This window comes from Oncorhynchus gorbuscha, linkage group LG05, assembly GCF_021184085.1.
Source record: "Oncorhynchus gorbuscha isolate QuinsamMale2020 ecotype Even-year linkage group LG05, OgorEven_v1.0, whole genome shotgun sequence".
NCBI lineage: Eukaryota > Metazoa > Chordata > Actinopteri > Salmoniformes > Salmonidae > Oncorhynchus > Oncorhynchus gorbuscha.
This window is the reverse complement of record NC_060177.1, coordinates 23,157,713-23,173,093: the sequence shown is the minus strand read 5'-3', so window position 1 is coordinate 23,173,093 and position 15,381 is coordinate 23,157,713. Positions and strand designations below refer to the sequence as shown.

At 44.0% G+C, this 15,381-nt stretch overlaps 2 protein-coding genes across 2 annotated transcripts in view; both read left to right on the top strand.

The window, feature by feature from the left end:
* The first annotated feature begins 1,567 nt into the window (after positions 1–1,567).
* LOC124035679 (cytochrome b-245 light chain-like) lies at positions 1,568–4,738 on the top strand. Its single transcript, XM_046349260.1, has 6 exons — positions 1,568–1,840; positions 2,344–2,413; positions 2,670–2,744; positions 2,903–2,986; positions 3,181–3,262; positions 3,728–4,738. The coding sequence occupies exons 1-6, from the start codon at positions 1,783–1,785 to the stop codon at positions 3,923–3,925; spliced, it is 567 nt and encodes a 188-aa protein (XP_046205216.1). The 5' UTR covers positions 1,568–1,782; the 3' UTR covers positions 3,926–4,738.
* Positions 4,739–5,511: 773 nt separating this feature from the next.
* The window catches only part of LOC124035678 (transcription factor 25-like), a 38,885-nt gene continuing 29,015 nt past the window's right edge, over positions 5,512–15,381 (top strand). The window contains exons 1-6 of the mRNA XM_046349259.1: positions 5,512–5,885; positions 6,318–6,455; positions 6,609–6,677; positions 9,365–9,486; positions 9,622–9,687; positions 9,826–9,908. Coding sequence (XP_046205215.1) covers positions 5,673–5,885; positions 6,318–6,455; positions 6,609–6,677; positions 9,365–9,486; positions 9,622–9,687; positions 9,826–9,908 — 691 coding nt within the window. The 5' untranslated portion in view covers positions 5,512–5,672. The remainder of the gene's footprint in view (positions 5,886–6,317; positions 6,456–6,608; positions 6,678–9,364; positions 9,487–9,621; positions 9,688–9,825; positions 9,909–15,381) is intronic.

Genomic DNA, 15,381 nt, shown 5'->3' with positions numbered 1-15,381 from the left:
ATGATAATTTGTGTGAGATTGAGGGCATCTATCTTAGATTGTAGGAAGGCCGGGGTGTTAAGCATATCCCAGTTTAGGTCATCTAACAGTACAAACTCTGAAGATAAATAGGGGCCAATTAATTCACATATGGTGTCCAGGGCACAGCTAGGGGGCTGAGGGAGGTCTATAACAAGTGGCAACAGTGAGAGACTTATTTCTGGAAAGGTGGATTTTTAAAAGTAGAAGCTCTAACTGTTTGGGCACAGACCTGGATAGCATGACAGAACTCTGCAGGCTATCTCTGCAGTAGATTGCAACTCCACTCACTTTGGCAGTTCAATCTTGGTGGAAAATGTTGTAGTTGGGGATGTACATTTCAGAATTTTTGGTGGTCTTCCTCAGCCAGGATTCAGACATGGCTAGGACATCAGGGTTGGCAGAGTGTGCTAAAGCAGTAAATAAAACAAACTTAGGGAGGAGGCTTCTGATGTTAACATGCATGAAACCAAGACTTTTATAGTTAGAGAAGTCAACAAATGATAGTGCCTGGAAAATAGGAGTGGAACTGGGGTCTACAGGGCCTGGATTAACCTCTACATCACCAGAGGAACAGAGGAGGAGTAGGATAAGGGTATACAAACTGGTCATCTAGTGCATGGGGGACAGAGAATAAAAGGAGCAGATTTCTGGGTGTGGTAGAATAGATTCAAGGCATAATGTACAGACATGGGTATGGTAGGATGAGTAGTGGAGTTAAACCTAGGCGTTGAGTGATGATGAGAGAGGTTTCGTCTCTGGAGGCACTAGTTAAGCCAGGTGAGGTCTTCGCATGTGCGTGGGGTGGGACAAAAGAGCTATATAAGGCATTTTGAGCGGGACTGAGGGCTCTACAGTGAAATAAAACAATAAGAACTAGCCAAGACAGCAGTAGACAAGGCATATGCACATGACAGCACAAATAAACTTTAAAAGTAAATCTGTTTTTGTTTGGTTATCTTTTGGAAATTGTAGAAATAAAATACGTCATCAGAAGTGTCGACTTAATTTGAGGGCTGAGGGGATAGGGTGTGTCTTTTTAGTGTTTGGACCGTACTGGAGATACTTGTCTCTCTGCCCTAACAATGGAGTCATTGTCCACAAAGTGGTACAGATTAATAAGCATAGTTGGCTGTCTAGTTTCTGCCTATCCTCTCTTTTGATTGGTGGATACATCTCATAATTTAAAAAACGTTTGAATATTAGATTAGGGTTGTTGACGTAAACCGCCTTTATTCAATGGCGAGAGAGAAGCTGCTTGCTTCATGCATAACCATCTCGATACAACTCTGATATAAAGTTGCCGGGATGTCCTACTTATATCAGTACACTCATAACTTAAGCATTACGAAATTTCTATTTGATCAAATAAACCTCACGTAGCAAATAAGCCATTAAATTTTTTTGTGGACCAAATTCAACACGCTTATTGGCCTCCAAACAACAACTTGGTGAGCGAAAGAAACGAAACAACGTCACCTGCTTGTAATAATACAGATTTTGGGCCGAGTTGGTGCTCTCGCTTCGCCTCTTCCTCTCTGGTTAAGGGTTACTCCTCCCAGGTTACATCCCCAACCTTTTTTCCTATCGCTCCGCTCAGACGTTACGAGACCGAGGGCCAGACCAGGCGGCTGCTACCACCCACCTTTGTTCCTCCAAAACTTATACATTTTCACTTTCCATAATAATCGAACGTGACAACCGCGATCATTTGGATAACTTCCAAGCACAGAGAGGAGTTCTGTCGGTCCGAACGAAGACAGAATGGGGAAAATAGAATGGGCTATGTGGGCCAATGAACAGGCTCTGGCGGCGGGGCTCAGTGAGTAGAGAACTTTTGCCAAGTTTACATTACATTACATTTAAGTCATTTAGCAGACGCTCTTATCCAGAGCGACTTACAAATTGGTGCAATCACCTTAGACATCTGAGTTTGGTATTTGTATAATGGTATCAACTGTTAAAGGAATGTGTAATCCCATTAGTTATGCGTTATTACTGTATATTAATATATGTGTTTTTCCAGTATGGTATGCCTAACAAACATTGGTCATTAAAACCGACCAAAAACAAAATGTATAAATTGTTCCAGACAAAAATACTATAAGTCATTCAATTGTATTGGTAGTGAGAATATTTGAAAACATATCTGTATAAAACACTAAATCAAATCAACTTGGGGGGGGGGGGGTGGAACAAATTATTTGGGTCTTGGCACATTTCATATTTGAAAGTTACAGGATACAAAAAAAAGTGTCTTCATCTGTGACTTGCAGGAACTGTTGATAAACGAAATATGTTCTTCTTCCTACTTCCTCATTTCAGTTCTCCTTACTGGTGGTATAGTGGGGGTGGCCGGCCAGTTCAGGGACTGGGAGTTTGCTGCTTATTCTATGTATCCTTTCACTGGTGCAGAGCTGTCTCTCACAGTATAATTCCATGTACAAAAATGTATCTATTGTCGTGATTAAATGCTGATTTACCCTTGACACGTCACAAGGAAATGTTTGTAGATGCATTACAGGCATCTACACCATCATTTATCTTCTTTGTGCATTTATGTCCAGATGAGACCTAAATGTATATTTGCATTGTATAGTGAGGTCCACGTGTGCCTGTTGTTGTTGAGTAACCTTGACTGATGTGCCCAGAGCTGCAGGGGTGTTTGTCTGTCTACTAGAGTACCCGAGGGGCAAGAGAAACAAGGGAACCAGTGTAGAAAGGACGTGAGTACCCACATACACCATACCAAGCTAAAGTTTCTGTACAGTCACTCTAACAGTGATGCAACAGATATGATTGCACCAGTTGAAAGCAAGTCATAAGCAAGTCTTCATCACTGAAAGTTCTTGATAAATAACTCTTAATATTGTGATTCTTCCAGGGGTCAGTACTGTTTCACTGTCTGTGTGAAGTCATTCGGCCCACTGACCAGGAACTACTATGTCAGAGCGTTTCTACATGCAGCGTGAGTACATTCTGTGTCAGTCTAGTCAGAACTCTGGGCTGAGACAAGGTTGTGTCATTGTACACAGTCATTCTTGACACCATCTTCATTGTTTAAAAATCACATTGCATGTTATCAGTGCCTTGCCTTTGTAACACTCTTTTTCTCTGTGTGTGTGTGTGTGTGTGTCTGTGTGTCGGTGTGTGTGTTTATAGGATCTGCGTTCCTGGTGGTTTCATCCTTGCAACTGTTCTTGGCTGTGTCTGCCTCGGCATAGCTAGCCTCATCTACCTTGCGGTTAGTATTTAAAGTATTTGAAAGTATTTGACTCAAGTTAGGTGGTCAGACAACAACAAGGTAGTGTTGTTGTCTGACCGCCATATGAAGGTAGTGTGATAAATCTAATTGGTGCAATATACATTTACATTTACATTTAAGTCATTTAGCAGACGCTCTTATCCAGAGCGACTTATCAGCTGATGCTATCAGTTGATGCAACACTCAAGTTTCCTGTATGAACCTACTGCCCTTGATTTACAAGGAAGCGTTTGTTTGCCCTCTGGTATTTATCATTATTAGCTAGTTAAGAAACCCAGGCTGTCAGGGGAGTGACTTGGCTGTTATCACTTATTGTTGTTGGGAATTCACTGCATGCATGTCTGCATGCATGCTTCTAGAGATCAGTACCAAAGCAACCCATTTATCTATGTTATTGAGGGAGCCTGAATGATCTTTCGTCTATTGTGTCTGTATGTCTTCCAGGCGGCCATCCGAGGGGAGCAGTGGGAGCCCATCCTGCCCAGGAAGGAGAGTGCCCGTAAGCCGGTGGGAGAGAGCATCAAGCTCCCTCCCCAGAACCCTCCACCACGCCCACCCGCAGAGATGCGCAGGAAACGGGCAGAGGACCTGGAGGCGGCTGCCTATGTCAACCCCATCGCTGTCACTGCCAATGATGACTAGATCCCCTTACTTTCCTTCCTTCAGGCCTGTTGGGAGCTCACTCAGGGTCGCTTATGGTTCCACTGAGCCCCAACTGAAACAGATCTACAGTGGAGCCCCACCCAGGCCATGCTCTGTTCCAACTGCCATCGGCTGAGGGATGAATCCTAAATTGAAATAGATAAGCTTGCATAACTTAGGTTTTCTGTAAATTGGGCATTGGCGTCAATGGGAATTTGTTATGGATTGGTATCAAGTTAGGAATCAGGCCTCGGAGAGTAGAGGGTTGTGGAGAGGACACACTGCTGCTGATGTTTGATGATGTATAAGGGATTGTATTGAACTGAGATGTGGCTGTGCCTTAGTTACTGCAAAAGGTTTGTGTCCTATATCTCTGCACCACCTGCTACAACTCTTTCAGTTACAATAATTTTGGTCCCCAAAAGGCTTTGGAATGTAAGTGGCAAAGTTTGTATTCTTGTTGTGACAGTAACTTATTTTGTGAGTAATTGGATGAATAGATGTGGATGAGAATCAACCACATTTACTGGCACAGACATAATGAAATTATTTTAAAAGAGAATGAAGAGCTATTTATACATTTTGTATCCTCAAAATATACTGTATTATTTTACACTGGAATGTTAATTGTTTATAAGCAAGCACTGTTTTGCGTTATCTATTTCTCTTTTTGGTCGGTTTACTATGTCAGTGGTCAACTAGCTGTATTATGGACAGTTGTGTATTCACCTCTCTACAAAATAATGTATGTCTATGTTTTATGCTTGTTATGCTTTTGATACAATCTGAAAATAAACATAGTTATTCTAGTTATTTACAATGTGCATGTTTGCCATATAACTACAATGAATGTTTCTGTCTGTTTCATCATTGATGAACTGTGGGTTTGGAATGACAATTATGTGTCATGTCTCAAGTTTTACATTTCCTCCTTTCTAATAGTTCCTATGAACCCTATGCATTTAATGGGTTCCTTCTCACAGCGCAACACAAAGACGCTCACACACTTTATTACCACACATTGGAAATTCCTGCACTAATCAGATCATACACTGCCACAGAGATGTCATACATTAGTTATAACAGATTATGTTTATACACCCTAATGACGTGTACAGTTGTTGTGACATACACTTACATTTCTTTTCTCCATATGAAGCACTTCCTTCATTCCTATGGTCAATACAATGTGTGTTTCCTTGAGTGCTCTGGGTTTGGCAACCATTACATCATAACAGCAGCAGGAACAGGTGCAACTTCCTTATTTGTTTATCTCTCTAATGTATTCGTTATAATGGCCATTTATTGACACCATAACACATAAAAGTTATTGATAGACCCAGGGCAACCCTTGTTAACAACACAATTATGCATTGGTCATAAGCTTTGAAACCATTAACTGACTTTACAGCAACAGCCTTGACTGTGGTTGCCGCTCCTCCAGTATGCAAATAATAGTTGAAATGTTGAAAGTTGTTAGTTCCCTTTCGTGTTAACTTAATTTCAGGCATTTCCAGAGCCTTTGTCCTTACGCACTACTGCTCCCTAGTGGTACAAAGGTTAACGGCAGCGAACTGTGATTATCAAAACGAAAATAGTTGGCATGCACCAAGATTGTCTACATGGAGTACCCGTAGAATAAGCTCTTTGGCATGCGGATTTTGCTCTCATGTTGTTTATGGCTGTAGCTGGGTCAAATCCCAAATTAAACCATAGCCCATCTTCGTGACAACTCTGTCCCGGGAAGATGTCGAGTCGTGCTCTGAGGAGGTTGAAGGGGAAACAGCGGGGGCAGGAGGCCCTGGACCTCGGTGATCTTGTCCCAGGTGAAGAGCCAGAGGAGCAGGCTGCGGATGTTGAGGAAGAAGAAGAGGAACTGGAAGAAGCTGTTCTCCAGCCTGTTAAGAGCAGCATCAGAAAAACTAAGAACAAGAAAAACTTGAGCAACATTTACGAACTGGTGGAGTGTTTCTCCTTTTCTAACACACATTGCAAAATGTTTACGAAATGTCTTGTTAACTGCCACGTAGCTCCACCCCCTAGGCTACATAACTGTGTGACTAAGCTAGCTAGCTTGTTATGCTAGTCAATGAAAAAGCAGCAGGGCACATTGACATATGCAGACAGTGTAAGCAAATCAAACCAGAATTATACTGACTAACCGATTTTGCCTGGCCAGACAGGACTCATACAGTACAGCCCCTTGCCTTGACCATATGAATGTCACTAGGATGGGTTGGAATCCCAATGGCTTCCGCAAGAACGTGAAAAAAAGAGGCAGAGACTGACCAAAGATGAATTAAAACTATGTGCCAATGTTGAGATTTAGTCTCTGATAGACAACCTTAACCTGAGCCTTTCTGTCCTTCTTGCTGGAACCATGTCGCTGCAGATATGTGATGCAGAGAAAGCCACGACGGATGAAGACACAGTGAAGCCAGAAGAACAGAATGGTGATGAAAGCAAGGAGAAGAGTGACAGCGAGGAAACAGAGAATAGAGATGCACAACCTGAGACGGGAGCTGCGAAGGTGAGGAGAGAGACGGACGCCCTTGATACACTGTAGCCTCCACAGTATTATGGGGTATTGTCAGCCCCTTCCTCTTCAGTCTTGTTGTTATTATGCATGATTGATCTAGTCAAAATGTTTTGAAGAGTTGTTTAATAGTTTTTATGATGTCAGTCCGGAGATAAAGCGAGCAAGAAAAAGAAGAAAAAGAAGAAGAAAAAGAACACTACAGGAGATAAACAGGTATGCAGTCCATCTTGACAAATCACTTCAAAATCAAATCAAATGTGATTTGTCACATACACATGATTAGCAGATGTTACTGCTAGTGTAGCGAAATGCTTGTGCTTCTAGTTCTGACAATGCAGTAATAACCAACAAGTAATCTAACTAACAATTCCTAAACTACTGTCTTATACACAGTGTAAGGGGATAAAGAATATGTACATAAGGATATATGAATGAGTGATGGTACAGAGCAGCATAGGCAAGATACAGTAGATGGTATCGAGTACAGTATATACATATAAGATTAGTATGTAAACAAAGTGGCATAGTTAAAGTGGCTAGTGATACATGTATTACATAAGGATGCAGTCGATGATATAGAGTACAGTATATACGTATGCATATGAGATGAATAATGTAGGGTAACTAACATTTATTATATAAGGTAGCATTGTTTAAAGTGGCTAGTGATATATTTACATCATTCCCATCAATTCCCATTATTAAAGTGGCTGGAGTTGTGTCAGTGTGTTGGCAGCGGCCACTCAATGTTAGTGGTGGCTGTTTAACAGTCTGATGGCCTTGAGATAGAAGCTGTTTTTCAGTCTCTCGGTCCCAGCTTTGAAGCACCTGTACTGACCTCGCCTTCTGGATGATAGCGGGGTGAACAGGCAGTGGCTCGGGTGGTTGATGTCCTTGATGATCTTTATGGCCTTCCTGTAACATCGGGTGGTGTAGGTGTCCTGGAGGGCAGGTAGTTTGCCCCCGGTGATGCGTTGTGCAGACCTCACTACCCTCTGGAGAACCTTACAGTTGAGGGCGGAGCAGTTGCCGTACCAGGCGGTGATACAGCCCGCCAGGATGCTCTCGATTGTGCATCTGCAGAAGTTTGTGAGTGCTTTTGGTGACAAGCCAAATTTCTTCAGCCTCCTGAGGTTGAAGAGGCGCTGCTGCACCTTCTTCACGATGCTGTCTGTGTGAGTTGACCAATTCAGTTTGTCTGTGATGTGTATGCCGAGGAACTTAAAACTTGCTACCCTCTCCACTACTGTTCCATCGATGTGGATAGGGGGGTGTTCACTCTGCTGTTTCCTGAAGTCCACAATCATCTCCTTAGTTTTATTGACGTTGAGTGTGAGGTTATTTTCCTGACACCACACTCCGAGGGCCCTCACCTCCTCCCTGTAGGCCGTCTCGTCGTTGTTGGTAATCAAGCCTACCACTGTTGTGTCGTCCGCAAACTTGATGATTGAGTTGGAGGTGTGCGTGGCCACGCAGTCGTGGGTGAACAGGGAGTACAGGAGAGGGCTCAGAACGCACCCTTGTGGGGCCCCAGTGTTGAGGATCAGAGGGGAGGAGATGTTGTTACCTACCCTCACCACCTGGGGGCGGCCCATCAGGAAGTCCAGTACCCAGTTGCACAGGGCGGGGTCGAGACCCAGGGTCTCAAGCTTGATGACGAGCTTGGAGGGTACTATGGTGTTGAATGCCGAGCTGCAGTCGATGAACAGCATTCTCACATAGGTATTCCTCTTGTCCAGATGGGTTAGGGCAGTGTGCAGTGTGGTTGAGATTGCATCGTCTGTGGACCTATTTGGGCGGTAAGCAAATTGGAGTGGGTCTAGGGTGTCAGGTAGGGTGGAGGTGATATGGTCCTTGACTAGTCTCTCAAAGCACTTCATGATGACGGAAGTGAGTGCTATGGGGCGGTAGTCGTTTAGTTCAGTTACCTTAGCTTTCTTGGGAACAGGAACAATGGTGGCCCTCTTGAAGCATGTGGGAACAGCAGACTGGTATAGGGATTGATTTAATATATCAGTAAACACACCGGCCAGCTGGTCTGCGCATGCTCTGAGGGCGCGGCTGGGGATGCCGTCTGGGCCTGCAGCCTTGCGAGGTTTAACACGTTTAAATGTCTTACTCACCTCGGCTGCAGTGAAGGAGAGGCCGCATGTTTTCGTTGCAGGCCGTGTCAGTGGCACTGTATTGTCCTCAAAGCGGGCAAAAAAGTTATTTAGTCTGCCTGGGAGCAAGACATCCTGGTCCGTGACTGGGCTGGATTTCTTCCTGTAGTCCGTGATTGACTGTAGACCCTGCCACATGCCTCTTGTGTCTGAGCCGTTGAATTGAGATTCTACTTTGTCTCTGTACTGACGCTTAGCTTGTTTGATAGCCTTGCGGAGGGAATAGCTGCACTGTTTGTATTCGGTCATGTTACCAGACACCTTGCCCTGATTAAAAGCAGTGGTTCGCGCTTTCAGTTTCACGCGAATGCTGCCATCAATCCACGGTTTCTGGTTAGGGAATGTTTTAATCGTTGCTATGGGAACGACATCTTCAACGCACGTTCTAATGAACTCGCACACCGAATCAGCGTATTCGTCAATGTTGTTATCTGACGCAATACGAAACATATCCCAGTCCACGTGATGGAAGCAGTCTTGGAGTGTGGAGTCAGCTTGGTCGGACCAGCGTTGGACAGACCTCAGCGTGGGAGCCTCTAGTTTTAATTTCTGTCTTCCACATATGTCCCCCAATGTGAGGGCACTGTTGTGCACATTGCCATATTAACCACTGTTGTGCACATATTAAGTGCTTTAGCAGCATTTATTGTGTATTTATTGTGTATTGAGGCTATGGGGGTGCTGCCCTGACGCCATCTCACTCGGTCACATAGGCTCTGTCTTATGTGTGGTTGTCAGGAGGGAGCTGTGGATGACATTGACGCGTTGCTGGAGACCATAGAGCAGTCTAATGGACTGACCCTGCAAAGTGAGGGCTGTGGAGGCTCCGACAACAGGCCTGTGCTCTATGTGGAACACAGGTGAGTAGGTGCACAGCACAGCACAACATCAGGACTCTCAGTGGGGTAACGTCATCCAATCAGAATAAACATCATTTATGGCAGTCATTTATCAGTGACAGATTTTACTGGGACTTACCCTCTTTTGTTTGTTAGGAACCTGAATCCTGAGACGGAGTTGAAGAGATACTTTGGAGCTCGAGCAGTTCTTGGAGATCAAAGGTAAGATCTTCACAGAACTCCTTATCAGTGGGACTACTACTATTAAAGGTTACAGTGTAAGTCGCTCTGGATAAGAGCGTCTGCTAAATGACTTAAATGTAATGTAAATGTAAGGCCATCTCTTCATTCTTTCCTCAGACCTCGTCAGAGACAGAGACAGTTCCATCGCAGCACCTGGATGACCATCCCTAAAGACACCTGGCCACGCTTCAGTCGCCCAGGTCAGACCTACACTCAACCTCTCACACTCAGGCATCGCTCAGAATGCTGAATGCTTGTGAATATACAGTGGGGCAAAAAAGTATTCATTGCCAACAAAGGGTATATAACAAAGTATTGAGATCAACTTTTGTTGTTGACAAAATACTTATTTTCCACCATAATTTGCAAATACATTCATTAAAAATCCAACAATGTGATTTTCTGGATTTTTTTTCCTCATTTTGTCTGTCATAGTTGAAGTGTACCTATAATAAAAAATACAGGCCTCTCTCATCTTTTTAAGTGGGAGAACTTGCACAATTGGTGGCTGACTAAATACTTTTTTGACCCACTGTATACCATTTATGCAACATTTCATGGAAATATTTATGTGGATGCAAATGTAATTAAGTATCTCCCGTGACAGTCACAAAACATCGGTCGACCAAGAGTCGTCTGTTCTTTCGACAAATCGATTGGTCGAAATTTGAAAACGTGCATTTATCCATATATTTTGGGCTCCTGAGTATGCAGCGGTCTAAGGCACTGCATCTCAGTGCTAGAGTCATCACTACAGACACCCCGGTTCAAATCCAGGCTGTATCACAACCGGCCTTGATTGGGAGTCCCATAGGGCGGTGCACAAGGCCGTCATTGTAAATAAGAATTTGTTCTTAACTGAAGTACCTAGTTAAATAAATGTTAAAATATACACTGCTCAAAAAAATAAAGGGAACACTAAAATAACACATCCTAGATGTGAATGAATGAAATATTCTTATTAAATACTTTTTTATTTACATAGTTTAATGTGCTGACAACAAAGTCACACAAAAATTATCAATGGAAATCAAATTTATCAACCCATGGAGGTCTGGATTTGGAGTCACACTCAAACTTAAAGTGGAAAACCACACTACAGGCTGATCCAACTTTGATGTAATGACCTTAAAACAAGTCAAAATGAGGCTCAGTAGTGTGTGTGGCCTCCCCGTGCCTGTATGACCTCCCTACAATGCCTGGGCATGCTCCTGATGAGGTGGCGGATGGTCTCCTGAGGGATCTCCTCCCAGACCTGGACTAAAGCATCCGCCAACTCCTGGACAGTCTGTGGTGCAACGTGGCGTTGGTGGATGGAGCGAGACATGATGTCCCAGATGTGCTCAATTGGATTCAGGTCTGGGGAACGGGCGGGCCAGTCCATAGCATCAATGCCTTCCTCTTGCAGGAACTGCTGACACACCCCAGCCACATGAGGTCTATCATTGTCTTGCATTAGGAGGAACCCAGGGCCAACCGCACCAGCATATGGTCTCACAAGGGGTCTGAGGATCTCATCTCGGTACCTAATGGCAGTCAAGCTACCTCTGGCGAGCACATGGAGGGCTGTGCGGCCCCCCAAAGAAATGCCACTCCACACCATGACTGACTCACCGCCAAACCGGTCATGCTGGAGGATGTTGCAGGCAGCAGAACGTTCTCCACGGCGTCTCCAGACTCTGTGACTTCTGTCACATGTGCTCAGTGTAATCCTGCTTTCATCTGTGAAGAGCACAGGGCGCCAGTGGCGAATTTGCCAATCTTGGTGTTCTCTGGCAAATGCCAAACGTCCTGCACGGTGTTGGGCTGTAAGCACAACCCCCACCTGTGGACGTTGGGCCCTCATACCACCCTCATGGAGTCTGTTTCTGACCGTTTGAGTAGACACATGCACATTTGTGGCCTGCTGGAGGTAATTTTGCAGGGCTCTGGCAGTGCCTCTCCTGCTCCTCCTTGCACAAAGGTGGAGGTAGCGGTCCTGCTGCTGGGTTGTTGCCCTCCTACGGCCTCCTCCACGTCTCCTGATGTTCTGGCCTGTCTCCTGGTAGCGCCTCCATGCTCTGGACACTACGCTGACATCATCCTGGATGAGCTGCACTACCTGAGCCACTTGTGTGGGTTGTAGACTCCATCTCATGCTACCACTAGAGTGAAAGCACAGCCAGCATTCAAAAGTGACCAAAACATCAGCCAGGAAGCATAGGAACTGAGAAGTGGTCTGTGATCACCATCTGCAGAACCACTCCTTTATTGGGGGTGTTTTGCTAATTGCCTATAATTTCCACCTGTTGTCTATTCCATTTGCACAACAGCATGTGAAATGTATTGTCAATCAGTGTTGCTTCCTAAGTGGACAATTTGATTTCACAGACGTGTGATTGACTTGGAGTTACATTGTGTTGTTAAAGTGTTCCCTTTGTTTTTTTTAGCAGTATATATATATATATCATAGACACATCTTATGTGTTTTAATCAAATCAACTATATGCACTGAGCTTGTCTGATGCTTTAAGCCAACTGTTTCATGAAATATTTAAAACACACAAAAGACACACATCAACAGTGTGTTGCTGAAGCCATTTCTGACTGAAAAGTTATGTTACAGAAATCCCTCATTTGTTTTGGAAAAACATTCCCTATTCCCTCAACCCTTTCTATCTCTAAGTGACACATCTATGCTTCGCATGCACGTGACCAATAGGGCCTGACCTGTAGTATATCATCATCCATATATCCCCCCCCAAAATAATCAAATGTATTTATATAGCCCTTTGTACATCAGCTGTTATCTCAAAGTGCTGTACAGAAACCCAGCCTAAAACCCGAAACGGTAAGCAATGCAGGCGTTGAAGCACGTTGGCTAGGAAAAACTCCCTGGAAAGGCCAAAACCTAGGAAGAAGCCTAGAGATGAACCAGGCTATGAGGGGTGGCCAGATAATAACAGAACATGGCCAAGATGTTCAAATGTTCATAAATGACCAGCATGGTCAAATAATAATAATCACAGGCAAAACAGTTGAAACTGGAGCAGCAGCACGGCCAGGTGGACTGGGGACAGCAAGGAGTCATCATGTCAGGTAGTCCTGAGGCATGGTCCTAGGGCTCAGGTCCTCCAAGAGAGTGAAAGAAAGAGAGAATTAGAGAGAGCATACTTAAATTCACACAGGACACCGGATAGGACAGGAGAAGTACTCCAGATATAACAAACTGACCCTAGCCCCCCGACACATAAACTACTGCAGCATAAATACTGGAGGCTGAGACAGAAGGGGTCAGGAGACACTGTGGCCCCATCCGATGACACCCCCAGACAGGGCCAAACAGGAAGGATATAACCCCAATAATACAATATTACAATGTGTGTGTGTGTGTCTCTTCGCAGTCCACGTTGTGCTGTGAGGTGTTGTTTTATGTTTTTGAAATATGATTTTCCTGCTAGTTTGGGTTACCTGATGTGAGAGAGTTCAATGTAGTCTTGGCTCTATGAAGTACTGTGCGTTTCCCAACCTCTGTTCTGAACTTAATGCACGACTCTACAACCCTGTTCCTGGAGAGCTAACGTCTTGCAGGTTTTCACTCCAACCCTAATCTAGTACACCTGATTCTAATAATTAGCTGGTTGGTAAACTGAACCAGCTTATTTACAACTGGAGTTGGAATGAAAACCTACAGGAGGGTAGATCTCGGCAGCGTAGCCTAGTGGTTAGAGCGTTGGACTAGTAACCGGAAGGTTGCGAGTTCAAACCCCCGAGCTGACAAGGTACAAATCTGTCGTTCTGCCCCTGAACAGGCAGTTAACCCACTGTTCCCAGGCCGTCATTGAAAATAAGAATATGTTCTTAACTGACTTGCCTGGTTAAATAAAGGTTAAAAAAAATAAAAAAACATCTCCAGGAACAGGGTTGGAGACCCCTGCCTTAGGGACTGTGAAGAGACCCCTGGTGGCATGTCTTGTAGGATATGTGTAGGTATCTGAGCTGTGTTAGCTGTTGAACAGACAGTTTGGGGCTTTCAACACATCCATACCTCTCACAAAGACAAGTAGTGATGCAGCCAGTCTCTCCTCTGCTTTGAGCTAGGAGTGATTGACGGGCATGTTTTTGAAATGAGCTCTCTGTGTAATGTACATTTAAGGGCCAGACACACTATAGTGTAGCTCCAGTTCTCTGAAATACATTTTGAATGGCCAGTTTCTATTTATTAGGATTTAATCAATTATGCTAAATTTAATCGGACTCTAAGAATCCTGGTTCAGTTTGGATAGCATGTAACCAATCAAGAGTTGCAGCAGAAGAAAGTGCATGTTAACAGCAGTGGGCAGCCTGAAGCCTTGTTGACAGAGACAGCTTTTCTGGGTAGGATCACACTAAAGGCTGTGTTCTGTGGCTTTAAACATTGCCCTATGACGTCTTGTTAAAAAAAACAGTCCAATCACCACATGTCATTAATCAAATGCTGCCTAGCCCTCTGGCTCAAAGACTCTATTGATGTTTGGGAAAGACTCCATTGATGTTTGGGTCCATAGTGCCCCTGATGTTGTGGGATACTGGGCTGTTTAACCCAGAGCTGAAGTTGAAGAAGAATCAGAGTCTCTGTTATGTCAGTGTTAGCTACTCCTCAGGGTGTTAAAGCTCCCCCAAACTCAAGTCTTATGCAATCACCTGACTGGAGATTTGGTCTGGGAAATATCATTTCCCTCCCAAAATATAGATGGGTCATTTTTTTTTTTTTTTTTTTTTTTGAGTAGTCTCGATGCCTTAGTTTGTATGTGGTACACCATGACTGCTGTGTCACCATGAAATGCTTCCCTCTGAATCCACTTCTCCTTAGCCCAAAGTGTGTTCATTCAAATTCTAGGGTGCTATACTGTACAGATTGCAATGTTTATTCCACTTAAATATCTACAGTTCATTCGGAAAGTATTCCGACCCCTTGACTTTTTCCACATTTTGTTACGTTACAACCTTTTTCTCGTCAATCTTCACACAATACCCCATAATGAAAAAGCGAAAACAGATTTTTAGAAATTTATTGAAGATCAAAGACAGAAATACCTTATTCACATAAGTATTCAGACCCTTTGCTATGAGACTCGAAATTGAGCTCAGGTGCATCCTGTTTCCATCGATAATCCTTGAGATGTTTCTACATGATTGGAATTCATCTGTGGTAAATTCAATTGATAGGACATGATTTGGAAAGGCACACACCTGTCTATATAAGGTCCCACAGTTGACTGCATGTCAGAGCAAAAACCAAGTCATGGGGATGAAGGAATTGTCCGTAGAGCTCAGAGACAGGATTGTGTCGAGGCACAGATCTGGGGAAGGGTACCAAAACATTTCTACAATAAGGCTTTTATGGTAGAGTGGCCAAATGGAAGTACATGATAGCCCACTTGGAGTTTGCCAAAAGCCAACTAAAGACTCTCAGTCCATGAGAAACAAGATTCTCTGGTCTGATGAAACTAAGATTGGCCTGAATGCCAAGTGTCATGTCTGGAGGAAACCTGGCACCATTCCTATGGTGAAGCATTCTGGTGGTAGCATCATGCTGTGGGGATGTTTTTCAGTGGCAGGTACTGGAAGGCTAGCCACCAGAAAAATGAACGGAGCAAAGTACAGAGAGATCCTTGAAGCTCCAGAGCACTCAGGACCTCAGACTAGGGTGAA

What these genes read in the sequence shown, in the direction of transcription:
- LOC124035679 (XM_046349260.1), top strand. Translation starts at nt 1,783, where the DNA reads ATGGGGAAAATAGAATGGGCTATGTGGGCCAATGAACAGGCTCTGGCG. An exon ending in GGCTCTGGCGGCGGGGCTCA is followed by an intron (nt 1,841 to 2,343) that starts GTGAGTAGAGAA and finishes TCCTCATTTCAG; the next exon opens with TTCTCCTTACTGGTGGTATA. An exon ending in CTAGCCTCATCTACCTTGCG is followed by an intron (nt 3,263 to 3,727) that starts GTTAGTATTTAA and finishes TATGTCTTCCAG; the next exon opens with GCGGCCATCCGAGGGGAGCA.